Source organism: Leguminivora glycinivorella, chromosome 17 (genome assembly GCF_023078275.1).
Source record: "Leguminivora glycinivorella isolate SPB_JAAS2020 chromosome 17, LegGlyc_1.1, whole genome shotgun sequence".
Taxonomy (NCBI): domain Eukaryota; kingdom Metazoa; phylum Arthropoda; class Insecta; order Lepidoptera; family Tortricidae; genus Leguminivora; species Leguminivora glycinivorella.
In genome coordinates, this window is record NC_062987.1 from 16,555,505 (window position 1) to 16,570,384 (window position 14,880).

The 14,880-nt window shown below is 38.3% G+C and overlaps 1 protein-coding gene across 1 annotated transcript; it reads left to right on the forward strand.

The window, feature by feature from the left end:
- Positions 1–3,160: 3,160 nt before the first annotated feature.
- Positions 3,161–14,600, forward strand: LOC125235179 (abscisic-aldehyde oxidase-like). Its single transcript, XM_048141641.1, is given in 18 exon segments — positions 3,161–3,513; positions 4,219–4,269; positions 4,272–4,384; positions 5,067–5,227; positions 5,509–5,647; positions 6,190–6,439; positions 6,608–6,831; positions 7,051–7,153; positions 7,231–7,358; positions 7,911–8,201; positions 9,060–9,341; positions 9,707–10,200; positions 10,448–10,631; positions 10,870–11,065; positions 11,186–11,955; positions 12,603–12,795; positions 13,611–13,724; positions 14,090–14,600. Coding segments are annotated over 18 exon segments (3,825 nt in total). The 5' UTR covers positions 3,161–3,470; the 3' UTR covers positions 14,179–14,600.
- Positions 14,601–14,880: the final 280 nt, after the last annotated feature.

Below are 14,880 nucleotides of genomic sequence, written 5' to 3' on the forward strand. Positions count from 1 at the left end.
TGACATTGCAAATGCACAACGCAAATTGTGCTAAGCCACCTGATTGACCTGATATATCAGACGCCATAATAATTACGTATTGTAAAAAAATGAAATCTGCTTAAATAACACAATCTAATTAATCTACGAATTTTAAAAAGTTACGCCGCGCGCCATCTATCGAACACTGTCAGAAAACTGTGCGTAGCGAACTTGAGTGGATTAAGTGGGGTTGTCGACGTTCGTAGCTATGTGCCTGCCGTTACAACCACGAAGGGTGGATACTAAAAGCTAGAGGGCGCTGGATTTCGAAAGTTTATTATAATGTCAGACCAAACTACCTAGGTATAGTCCCGGATTTGTAAGTTCACATTTTTGACACATTTGTTTTGAAGTAAGTTGCGATGTGGCTAAGACGTATCGTTTGCCAAACCTAACGATTAATTTCGAATTGGTAGAATCGATTCGGCCCTATGTACAAGGAGGCGCTTAAACTAATATACGATTTCTGTCAACCGGCTGAAATGTCATTTGAATCGAAATGACAGACTGCCACAGCACTAGTTTAAAAATAAAAATGAATGATAAATGACATAATAAGTAAATCCTGCGTGATAAATTAATATCGTAAAATACTCACTAACGAAGATCCGCAAAAATGTAATATGTGTTAGATTATGTTTAAAGTAAGCAAAATATTGTTTTTAAAGTACTTGATTTTTTTAAATATAATTACAGGATTTTATTTAAAATTTCATTGGGTTGCGCGAGTTTACGTTTTGTGGCCGCTGTCATGTGTCAAAAAGAGGTTCTTACAGCTCTGGGACAATACTTATTTTTAGCAATATCGAAGACATATGTAACTCCGTATAGAAGGATACCTAAGGTCTAAGAACAAATCGTACCTCAAAGACATAGAGAAAAAGGTACGGTAGCCTAGATGGCGTTACACCTTTGGGGGACGATCGGCTAGCTGGCGCTAATATTAATATTTGATATTTTAACACATATCAAGTAAACAATATGGGCCAAATTGTCAAAACTGAGATTCAAAAGTTTTAAGCCTGTGTGGAGAGATAGCAGTCTATGCACTGTGAATAGTTGATTACACATTTTACTTTGACAGTAACTCTCTATAATACTCGATCCTCTTTGCCAATATCGAAGACGTCATAATAAAGACCGTTATAATTTTTTCAGAATTGCACCAAAATAAAATAAAAATAAATAAATAAATCATTTATTCAGAAAAAATAACCTGGCTACATTTATTAACGTGCCCGCCAAACTGTAAAAACAGTTTGTTGGCGGAGACATGCTCTCATATAACTAAGCCTATTTATAAGCTATAACAGGTTTATTACGTAAAATAAATAGTTTAGGTAGGTGTCCGATCCGACTAACATTTCCGTTCAAAATCAATCCTGTAGTGCAGACAACAACACTTCCTTTGCCTTTTTTATATGAATACTTTGATAAACTTGTGTCTCTTATATTTAAATGATTACAAATTGTAGGCACTAGGTAACGTCTTGTTCTCCGACCATAATAATTATTTATTCTAGGTACAATATACTTCCCCTGTTGTGCAGATCTTGTAGCGTAAGAACTTTTACTTCTTAATTTGTATTCATCACTACTAAATTCTTCTAATGCTATTATTAATTTCACTATATCATGCACTGGTAATATTTTACATATTTTGAATAATACTGAGTAGTCATGTTTACAATTTTCTTTTGTTTTTTATCTACCAACAATTTGAGAAACTTTATCTGTATTAACCTGATTTGTTCTAAGTAGGACTTAAAGGTGCGACCATAGGTACTTATACCATAAGATATAATAGAACCCGCCAACGCACGATAAACTGTGTACAAAGTAGCCCTGTTTACAATAAATTTCAAGTGGTAAATTTTTTCTAAAGCTAGTCTTAGTTTACTGCAAACATTTTCAACATGTAATTTCCAAGAAAAATTTCTATCTACAGTCAAGCCCAGGTATTTATAGCTACTCACGACTTCAATCGCATTACAACAAGTACCATTTTTACCATGCAAACATTCATAAGAGTGACCTATTAAAACCGGATTGGCTTCGCCATATATCCCACTATGCGGCGAATATATATGCATACATTTAGTTTTAGACAGATTTAGTCCGAGATTTAGACCAGTAGGTATTGTAAATTGATCTAGTGACAGCACATCACAACTAAAGACGATTATATCTTTTGTGAGACATAATACACATAATTATTTTTTTAATTTGTTTAATTAGATGGTGAGCTCTCGATTTCAATTGATCCAATTGAGTAAATATTTTGTGGTAGGTGCTTTTGAGTAGTATGCATTCTTAAGTAGATGTAGGTACAGTGTAGTGTCGTCTATCAGCCAGCATGCTACTTGGCATGCATGAGTTTATACAGGTACGAAAACTTGGAAGGTAGAGGCAAGCTTTTTTTATGAACCATTTTCTCTCAAGAGCGTACACCCATCTTAAAGGCCGGAAACGCACCTCCAACACCTCTGGTGTTTCGGGTGTCCATGGGCGGCGGTGATCGCTTACCATCAGGCGACCTGTCTGCTCGTTTGCCTCCTATCCCATAAAAAAAAAAAGATTTTTGTTATAAAATATTATCTTATATTATACCTTTAAACGAGCAATTCTTTTATATTTATGTATTTATGTGTCTAGCTTTTGCCCGCGGTTTCGCTCGCGCTAGCCTAGTAGCCTATGTAACTCCATCCTTCCAATTATCTCCAACTAAAAAATCATGTCAATTCGTCGCTCCGTTTTGCCGTGAAAGACGGATAAACAAACAGGCACACACAATTTCCCATTTATAATACCTATTAGTAAGTAAGTAAGTATACCGGCGATCTCCGAAACCGGTCTAACAATTTCGCTGAAAATTGTTATGTGGGGGTTTTCGGGGGTGAAAAATCAATCTAGCTTTGCCTTAGGTCCCAGACAATGCGAATTTTCGAGTTTTCATGCGTTTTTCTTTCACATTAGTAAACGCAAAATATGGTCGCTTATTTCGTTGTTTGAGCGTCGGTGGCGCGTAGCTCCGTTAGTGCGTCGGCCTAAAAATCGCATGCACATCATTCATTTTTTTTTTATTAGTATTTTTTTTATCATCTAAAAACGCGATATAATAAAATAAAACCGATCAAAGCTCGGTCACCCAGGTACTCTAAAATTATTTGAGTAAGTATTGAAGAATAATATAAAAAAATTAAAAACATGAACTATAATTATACTATAACTATATATACCTACTGTAATTGACATGTTTCTATTTACTTCCAATTTTCGTACCTACCGGTTTTCAAGCCGGTAAACATATACGTCTTTGATGCTTTCTGCCTGGTGGTATCAAAAAATATTTTTAAAATTCATATCAACTATCAGTTTAAGAGTGGTTTTAAATAATTTTAAGTTTTCTGTGGTGGGAGATTGCTGAAGATTTGTGACAGTGTAAAGTTATGGCTTGCATTGAATTCACTGTCAACGAAAAGAAATGTTTTGGTAAGTTTTTAAGCTTAATTTATCGAGTGTCTGATAAGGACATGTTAAAATAATTATAAAATATAAAAAAGCCTTATTATAGCATATTATACATATGTACAAGTTTCGTACAAGTGCAAATACTTAAATATTAAAATCTGTCTTTTAGTGATTATTTTTACTTAAAAACTACATAACTATTTATTTAAATTATTATATTGGTTTTGCAAAACCCCTGGGTGGCTAGCCGAATGGCACAATCGCTCACGAAACGCTCACGAAACGAAGAGCTAGTAGATATCTATCTCTATCGCGCTTGCGTATTGGCGCGACAGAGCCAGCGGCGTATCGCTTTCGTTTGGCCATGCAGGTAAAGGCCTCCGGTAAAAAAGCTTTGATTTCTAAATACTTCTTCATGTTTGAGTAATGATTCCTTAATTTCCTACGATTACGATATTAGCCGTATCGTGATCGTAGGAAATTCATCTCACCTTGCTAAATAAACCTTTGTATATAATAAAATTAATAACACAACTATAATTGCGTCGCTTAACTTCAAACCTGGGTAAATCCATTTTGCTATAAGGTTGATTACCTAATTACTTTTCAGATTACATTACTTTTTTTGTATATATTCAACCTTAAAGCAATGGATTTACCCAAGTTTGAAGTTAAGCGACACAATTAGCAAACTGTCCAACCCATGCCCTTAATTTTGCACGACAGTGGACGAGTCAACGCCGCGCGACACGACTCTAAACGCGTATCTGCGTTACATCTGGCTTTACCCGGGACCAAGGCTATGTGCCATGAAGGAGGGTGTGGAGCTTGCATCGTGGCAGTGCGAGCACGCCGTGCCTCTGGGTGTATTGAGACCTTCTCTGTAAATTCCGTATGTAGCACTTCTTCATATCTATCACCGAAAACTTCTCTGTTAAACACATTTGTAGTTGACCTGATGAGTGAAATGTCACCTCCTTGAACGCGTACCTGCGTTACACTCTGGCTTTACCCGGGACCAAGGCTATTTGCCGTGAAGGAGGCTGTGGAGCGTGTACCGTGTTTGTAAGTGCACGCCATGCCTTTGTGTGTATGGAGACCTTCTCTGTAAATTCCGTATGTAGCACTTTATACATAATACTATCGGTAACTTTCCTGTCCCCGTACGTAGTTCTTCATGTTATAAAGGAAGTGTCACCTCCCTTACCTGCGTTATTTGTGGGCTTTACCCGGGATCAAGGCTACGTGCCATGAAGGAGCAGTGCAGATCTGGTATCATGGCTGTACGAGCTTGCCTTTCCTCTAGGTGTACTGGGACCTTCTCTGTAAACTCTATCACTTCTTCATAACCACAATCTATCATCGTCATCTCTGCACTTTTTATGTAGCTCTTCACATAACAAGTGGTGTCGGTGCGACTTTACAATGTCGCATTTCATGTACGCTGCGCTGGGACCATTGAGAATTTACAGCGCTTGATAAAAATACTAATAATAAGTACTTGTTATGTTCATGATCAACCGACAAACTTACGCTCACTGGCTGATTTGTCAATTTGCTAAAATCGATTGCAGTGTTTGGTGCTAGTATTCTCCTGCCACGGCTGGGAGATCACGACGGTAGAGGGCGTTGGCAACAGGCTCGTAGGCTACAGCGACGTGCAGAAGCGCATCGCTGCGCTCAACGCCACGCAGTGTGGGTACTGCACGCCAGGATGGGTCATGCATATGACCAGGTAAGAACCTAACATTTCTAGAAATTGGTAAAAATCTGTGTTCCCAGAGAAAATGAATACGACCTCGGTCTCTTTGAAGCAAGAGTGAATAGGCTATGTGAGCTCCATCTCTCTCTCACTCTGTCCTCACTTTCCATTACGTGTGACTAGCCTAGTCACTAGGGTCAATCACTGATCAGTCTAGAATAAAAAAAAATCTAAGTAAGACGTTTTTTTTGGCTCCGTAGTGACTATGAGCAAGAAGAGCTCATCAACAATCAGATTTTCTCTTTATTTTTCAGCTTACAGGACAAACACCTGACCATGGCAGAACTGGAAAGGTCGTTTGGTTCCAATACCTGCCGCTGCACTGGCTACCGACCCATCTTGGAAGCCATGAAATCCTTTGCTGTTGATGCTAGCCCTGACCTATGCCAAAAGGTACAAAACTGATAGTAATGATTATAGCTTTAGTCTTTAGGATCAGCTCTCCATAGCACTTAGGTATGTTTATAGCAACTTATAGGTTGGAGGTGCTGATGCTGGCATCCTAGTTTGACCACCTGCCCAAAGATAGCATGCTGCTTAGAGGTTGAAATGATTAAAAACACCTGATCAGTAAAATCAGTATGTACTTGGCCATAACTAAAGCTAAGTATTTAATCCGTTTTTGACATGTAAGTTAACTAAACATGTATGTGTGATATTTAAAGTTGAACGCCATAGGAATAAGCTCTATTATATTTTATGCATGGTACCTTACTTACCTATAAACTCTCCAAATCTAGGGTCCATGTAATAAATAAATGAAATAAATCATTTGAGGTACCGTACTTCTTAGTTCTCCTTTAACGAAACAGATTCAGTTTGATTTATGGTGAAAACATATGTAGAAGATCTACAAGCTGGAGATAACGACATCTGGTACAAGGGGCGCGTTCTCCTTTATAAACAGATTCAGTTGTATGCGATATCCTCCACAGCTCAGCGACATTGAAGACATCAAGATTTGCAACAAGACCAAATCCAAGTGTGACCGTCGATGCTCTGCCTTCAGCGACAGCAGTGACTGGAGTGTCATCAGTGACCACCATTTAGGGAAAGATAACATTATCTCCTTCAGTTTTGGAAAGGAGAAGTTTTTCAAAGTGTATGAAGTGGATGACGTTTTTGATGTATTTAAAAAATACGGCGTGGATTCGTATATGCTCGTAGATGGTAACACAGGAAAAGGTAAGTTATCGAGTTAGCTGCAACAAAGAATTTTTCAAAAATTCTGGCACTGACATAAATGAACGGTAATTTGTTACAACTGAATTAATACTTTAATTAGTATCTTTAGTGATATTGCTAGCAGTGACCAAAGCTGTCCCGTTAACTTTTTTGTTATTTTTATTTCAGGAGTTACAGGAATCCTCGAATACCCAAGATTGTTGATTGATATCAGTGGAGTAAAATATCTAAAGAAATACAGTTTTGATCAAAATTTTATACTAGGCGCCAATATAACGTTAGAAGATTGCAGAATACTCTTCGATGAAACCGCAAAATCTAAAAGTGAATTCTCCTATTTGGCTGATTTGGCGAAACATTTTGAACTCATCGCCCATATACCGGTTCGAAAGGCAAGTTCAAGATATCAACTGGCATTTTTTCTTACATACTTACTACTTTACTTTACTAGCGCGGCTGGATTTTGGCGTTCCACTCAAGACTCCGCCATTCCTTGCTGTCATGTGCGATCTGAAGCAGTTCAATCGCATGAAGGTCGCTCCTGACTTTCATGTTTTCTATTTAAGTGTTATAGTTAGCATATCAATTAATGTTATTGTTCTTCTTTGCAGATTGGTTCCCTGGCCGGTAATTTGATGTTGAAGCATGCAAACAACTCTTATCAGTCTGATGTATTTTTATTGTTCGAAACTGTGGGAGCAGTTGTAGTTGTTCGTAAGTACTGAAGAACAATTAAGTAAAAACAATGCCAAAATTTTCCTTTGCATTAATATGGTTTTGTACAATTACAGAGGACCGAAATGGGAAGAAAAAGATACTCACGTTAATAGACTTCTTAAAATATGATATGCAAGGCAAAATTATGCTGAACATTGAACTCCCTCCGCTGGGCAATACACATACATTTAGAAGCTATAAGGTAAGGTTAATGTCTTGCATAGTATCGATTGTAAGTGCCTACTTAAATATCGATAAAGTGTGCAATAGGCTACTTGACCCTTTTTTAAAGTCTGTATACTGTCCAATTAACCGAAATAAAATATTACCATATTTTATTATGAACTTAATAAAAACAGCAAAAAATATTTTTAAAGTATACTTTTACGTAATCAGGCGAAAACAACACAGTCATGTTAATCTATAGATTATCTGTGCATCAGGTCATTATATTCGAAAACAACATTTTCTGACATTTTAAGTATGAAGGCATAAAGTTCAATATGTCAGTGATTGTTTTCACATGCAGTAAGGCTCGAATTCGATGACGTCACTTCATCGCTGACAGCGTTTTCAGTGGCCAAAAAAAAATACACACATTTTTAATCGAAAATACGTAGTCAATATACACTTTTTATACCCAAAATGTATAAATATTGTTTTTTTATGTCAAATACTACAAAAGACAATCATTTACTGTGCCAATTCGATATGAGTCTAGTAGCCTATATCTTTCATTGTTTTCCTGTTTTAGATAATGCCACGCAATCAAAATGCCCTAGCGATTGTAAACGCAGCATTCCTTTTCAAAATGAATCCAAAGTCAAAGAAAATTGAAGATATCAAGATCTGCTATGGAAACATTTCGCCAACATTCGTCCACGCCAATGCTACAGAGGCCTTTTTGAAAGGGAAAATTCTGTTCAATAATGAAGTTTTGCAAGCGGCCATTAAAATTTTAAATAAGGAAATTGTGCCTAAATATGACCCGGCCCAACCATCCACTAGTTTCAGAAAGAAACTCGCAGTTAGTTTATTTTACAAGGTACGTTGAACCAAATCACTATGGTCTTAACTTTCTGAGCAGACTTAAGACAAATAAGTTAAAATTGATAATCAAAATAGAGACTTTGAGACTACTTGTGTGCACAAGTGTCTCATTTGCAAAAAAACAACATGGTGATTTAATGAATTGCACATCAAATACGTCAATCGCTTAAACTAATAAACAAGTAATTTGCATTATAAATGTGCCTCTTATTGATAACATTGTTTCTTGATCATTTATACACAATGCAATACAATAATATTTATTTCGAACTATTAAGTCCAAGGGTTAGTAAATACAACAACATACACAATGATTAAACAAAACAGATGTAAGGACAACATTTTATATTTAGAAGCTTCGCGGCAGCACAACAACGTGTGTAGCTACACATACAAAACCAACTTATTGCGATTTGACGAACGGTTTGGCCTAGTCAGTAGTAACCCTGCCTACTACGCCGCGGTCCCGGGTTTGAATCCCGGTAAGGGCATTTATTTGTGTGATGAGTACAGATATTTGTTCCTGTCATAGATGTTTTCTATGTATTTATCATTGTCCTTGCGTTATCCCGGCATTTGCCACGGCTCTGGGGCCCGCTTTGACAAATCCCAAGATTTGGCGTATGCACTAGTTTTTACGAAAGCGACTGCCATCTAACCTCCCAACCGGAAAGGTAAACGAGACCTTATTGGAATCAGTCCGGTTTCCTCACGATTGTTTTCTATGTATTTGTATATTATATATATCTTTGTCTGAGTACCCATAACACAAGCCTTCTTGAGCTTACCGTGGAACTCAGTCAATCTGTGTAAGAATGTCCTATAATATTTATTTATGACTTTGTATCTTCAGGTGGTTCTCAATCTTTGCCCGCCAAATGCTCTTGCTCCCCGTTACCGTTCCGGAGCCGCTCTTATCCACCGCCCTCTATCTCAAGGCCACCAGGAGTTCCAGACTGATTCCTCGCTGTACCCACTGAACCAGCCCTTGCCCAAGCTAGAAGCCACCATACAGGCCTCGGGTGAGGCCACATACTCCAATGACATACCCCCACTGCCCAGAGAAGTATTTGGCGCGTTTGTGAAATCTACTATACACTCTGGAGAATTTGTTGAAGTCGACAAGGACGTTTTGGTAAGGAAAAATTTAAAATATTTACCGTATGGTAAAGCTTCTTAAAAAGTATGGGAAGTATTCCCTAACACAAACAAAACAGGAGGGAAATAAATAGAAAAAATAGATGACCTAATTGTTCAAGTGAAACTAATGTAAAACGTTATACCAGAATCTTATTGCAGATTGTTAGCAAAAAATACTCTCATTGAAAACTTTAAAAATTATCCTTATCATGATGAACTATCAACCTCGCCTTGCTTCGGGCCTTCTTATTTAGTTCTTACTGTACAATACACCCAGTCGCTAATTAAGAACATTTATGTCTCACCGGCCATATCATACTTATCTAGTGCATTGTTGTTTTCAAATCGCTGCAATTGCAGGACATCGACGGCGTAATAGCAGTTTACACCGCTGAAGACATACCTGGCGTTAATTCTTACGTCATCCCAGGATTCCCATCAGAAACCAAAGACGAAGAAATACTCGCAAGCAAAACAGTACTTTACTACGGACAGCCAGTAGCTATTGTTGTGGCTATCTCGGAAGCATTGGCTGCCAAAGTAGCTGAAAATGCTAAAGTAATTTATAAAAACGTTGCTTCATCAGCTCCTGTTCTGACTATTGATCAAGCAAAGAAAGACAGCAAGAGATACGTTGTACTTGATGTCGGTATTAAGCCTAAAGGGAGGGGAGATGATGTAAAGAAGACAATAAAGGGTCTGTACAACGTTCCGGGACAGCGGCATTACTATATGGAGCCGATGACGTGTGTAGTGGTGCCGGAAGGTCAGGGCCTGAAAGTGTATGACTCGACGCAATGGATGGATATGACACAAGCGGCGATTGCACGCTGCTTGAACATGAAAGATAGCGAGTAAGTAGGAATAAAAATAAATTAAAAACTTTTGATGGACTACTCCTAATGAGTGAGCTGGGAGGGTTTAACTTGGAACATGGAAAGCAAACTTATTTTGGCCTGCTGACAATATAATGATTAGGATCAATGATTTGTAAGGAGTTGATCGCACAGATGTATTGTATTTTGGAAATACGTCGCATAGTTTAATTCCTTTTATAATAGATATCAAGTGGCTTATGCTGAAGAATCTTCATATTTTTAGCGTCCAAGTAAAAGTCCATCGCATCGGCGGGGCCTTCGGCGGTAAGATCAGCCGACATATCCGGGCATCGACAGCTTGCGCGCTCGTCGCCAAGTTACAGAATACTCCTTGCCGATTTGTAGTGCCGTTAAGGACTAATCTTGCTGCATCTGGCGGACGAACACCCAGCCAGTGCGAATATGAGGTAACCAACTTACTGACACCGTTTGCTCAGTGACTCAAAATTAGACTTGAAAGGCCCATTTAAGTTCGCCAGATAATAATGCGCCTGTTAGTTATTCGGTAGTTCCGGTACTCTCACTTTTTCTTCTGACTGGCCGGTATCGTCAGGTCATCATAATGTTTGTCTTGCATTTGTCTTGTGGCGGAGTGGCACCTCAAATTCGGATCATAACTCTTATATAAGTATCTACAATTTTCAGGTCGGTGTAAATGATAATGGAAAAATCCAATATCTGAAAGCGACGTATATCCAAGACGTTGGTTGTTCGATCAATGAGGAGATATATCAGAAGTTGGCTACGGAATTCGGTAACTGCTACAATACCGATTATTTTGATCTCACGATAGCCACTGTCACTACGGATACACCAGCTAATACTTTTATGAGAGCACCAGGTACTTACTTCAATTCATTAACTTACCTGCTAATGTGAACTCATCATTAGTTTTATTTACAAAATATTTTCGTCTGTTTGTGTTGACCGAATTCAATTTTTTTCTTATTGTTTTTTTTAGGAACTTTAGAAGCCATAGCTTGCATCGAGCATATCATAGATCACATCGCTTTCACCGTTAAGAAGGATCCGACCGCCGTGCGTATGGTCAACATGCGCACCAATGACAATGACCTCCCCATTCTCATCCCGGCTTTCATGAAGGAAACAGACTACGACAAACGTTATAAAGCCATCCAGGAATTCAACAAAGCTAACCGCTGGATGAAAAAAGCTATCAAAGTCAATATCATGGACTTTGAAGTTCAATATTACTGGAATTACAATGCTACTGTAGCTATTTACCAAGGCGATGGTTCGGTAACCGTTAACACGGGAGGAATAGAGATGGGACAAGGGATGAATACTAAAGTAGCTCAAGTATGCGCTTACAAGTTGGGTATACCATTGGATTTAGTTACCGTAGTACCGAACTATTCCTTCTCTGCTGCTAACAATGGTTTAAGTGCTGCAAGTGTGGCCACCGAAAGCGTTTGTTATGCGGTCATTCAATGTTGCGATATTTTAAACGCCAGACTATTGCCGCTCCGTGAAAAGATGTCAAACCTGACGTGGAGTGAGCTCGCAAAGGAAGCAGGGAAACAACAGATTAGTTTAACTGGAAACTACATGATGTCTGACAAGGATGAAGGTTTAGAACCATACCACGCGTATACTGTTGCCATTTCGGAAGTTCAGCTAGATGTTTTAACAGCGAGATATGAAATCTTGCGCTGCGATATACTTGAGGACGTCGGGTTGAGCATGAATCCTATAATTGATTTTACTCAGGTACCTACTTATTTTAACTCTTTTTTTTTACGAGTCTTGACTTGACAGTATAGTCATCATGGTCTTAACGCTGCATAAGCAAATCTGACTCACGTATCATGGGACAAATCAAAGGAAAATAATAAATAATTAATAAATGCTAAGCGGCTAGTCCAAGAGTAAAATAAATAAATAAATATTATAGGACACGTCTTACACAGATTGACTGAGGCCCACGGTAAGCTCAAGAAGGCTTGTGTTGTGGGTACTCAGACAACGATATATATAATATATAAATACTTATATACATAGAAAACATCCATGACTGAGGAACAAATATCTGTGCTCATCACACAAATAAAATGCCCTTACCAGGACTTGAACCCGGGACCGCGGCGCAGTATTTTACCACCCTAGGGCGGTAAAGCGAATACCTGGGTGGGGCCTTCCACGACCTGTCAAAAATTACAAGATGGCGGACGAATGTTCGAAATGTCAGTTTAATACATTTAGTTTAAAATTTGTTTATTACTTCGCGAGTGTGATGAAAATTTTTATTATATCACGGGTGGCTGGCCTTCAGCGTCGGGCTTCAAACAGCCTCTCGTTCGTAATCCTTCACTTTCCGCCCTCAATACACAATGTACTATTTAACGTCACCATTTCAGGTGGAAGGCGCATACATTCAAGGCCTAGGCTACTTTACTACCGAGAAGCTAGTTCGAGACCCGAAGACCGGGCGACTGCTTAGCAACCGTTCTCTGAACTACCACGTGCCTTTGGCCTTGGACATCCCAGCAGACTTCAGGGTTAAGCTGAGGTTCAACTCTAGGAATAAAGTTGGTGTTTTGGGTGCCAAAGGTCAGTTCAATCAGTTGAGACCCTTATAGAATTTCAACTGTATATTAGGCCGTTAAGCCGTTATAGAATCTATAGGAAATTGGTTGTGCTTTCTTTAATGTGGAGATATTTTTCCTAACTTACATCATGAATCATTTATATAGGATTTACAATCTTCATACTAAGAATCGTACCTCAATTTTTTAGCGCCACCTATTAAATACTATCATAACTACACTGCATTTTTTTTAATGTGTATTGACGTGATATCATGATATTAAAATAAAGAAGCATTTCATTCTTATAAAAAGTCATTTGTTCTTATAAAAAATAAAAACACGCAAAAATATTTGGGAAAATATGATTTTGGCCACTTCCAGGCTGCGAAACAGCGTCATCTAGTTTTAAGCCTAAAAGGCCCATACCAAAGACTTATGTAACTCCGTATAGACAGATAAAGTGTAAGAAAAAAACGAACCTCAAAACTATACAGAAAAAGGTACGGTGAGCTAGATGGCGATACACCTTTGGGGTACGCTCGGCTAGATGGCGCTAATATTAATATTTGACATTTTAACACATATCAAGCTAAGAATATGGACCAAATTGTCAAAACTGAAGTTCAAAAGTTTTAAGCCTGTGTCGAGAGATGGCAGTCTATGCAATGTGATTACACATTTTACTTTGACAGTAACTCTCTATAATACTCGATCCTCTTTGGCCCATACATTTCAGGGGTACGCGTTTTTGTATGGCCTTTGTTTGTCCCAGTATTTTGTCCTTGCTCACATATATCAGCTCAGCACTATGCATTTTGAAATTAACTGTTCTTACAGCCGTTGGGGAGATGGGAGTATGTACCGCACATGGCATCACCCACGTTCTTCGTCAATGCATACACGAGTCAAGGGCAGAATCTGGATACAATACAGAAAATTGGATACACATTGGTAAGAATAACAAATGTTGATATTAACACCTGGAACGCCGATGTCAAAATTTTGCGACTGAATTAATAACCTTTTGATTTGTTAATCCAGTCCAAATTGTATGTGATGAATACGGGACAAGGCATTCGAAGGGTTAATGTTGTTTCTGTCAGGTCATTTTTATCTGTAGGTAGCACCTGGCAGGCAAAGGGTCGCGCGATAAATGATAAAACATCAGTCCGTCCCTATCGCACTATTAGTAAGTGCGATAGGGACGGCATTTTTATCATTTATCGCGTGAGTACCCTGCTGCGTGGAATGTCTGTGTCTGCGTGGTATTTTGCCGTCAAATACCTGGCAGTTCTAACAGATGTTTTGTTTTTCAGATGTGCCATACGATGCAGAATCAATTATGACAGCTTCAGGCGTCAAGTTAGAAGAATTTCTTATAAACGACCGTCATATGAGTGACTAAAAATATAATAAATCACGTTGTGTAGGTTAAGCAAAGTTTCCAACAAGTTGATAAAGTTACCGGAATGTTCATGAAAATTGCTATAAAAGAAAAGAGTAATTAGTTAAGAAAGTGGAACTTTATCTCGGTGAACATTTCATTTCGATATTTTAGAAAGATTCTAACAACACATTACTTAATGAAAGCAGCATAGGTTATTTAAATTTATTGTACTATTGCACCGAAGAGAAGTTTCCAAAATTGGGAACGTTCTCATGGCTTCTTAGTTTTGTTCTCTGCACATTTATAGCCAAACTTTTCAGACTTCAGACGATTTACGCATTACTGTTTAGGTTTGATGACTGTGGTGGCCGATTCGCAAGCGGCACGACCTGCCACATTTTTGCATAGAAAACTCATGCCACCTGAGCATTTGATGAGTTGATAATGCGTGGCGGCGGCGTGGCGCGCGCCGCGCCGCCTGGGGATTAGTTAGACCTGTACCCCAAAAGCATAAAATTGTTGTAGTAATTCACCGAATCGCATTTCACCCCGATCTCATATTTAATTTTCGCATTGTGTCTTAATAGTTTTTTTTTCAAGTGGCTGTAAGTTTTAGTCGCATTTCACCTCGATCGTGCATTTAAATATCGCGTTGTGACTCAATCGTTTATTATTTTAGTCGTTATTAGTTTTAGTCGCATTTCACCTCGACCGTGCATT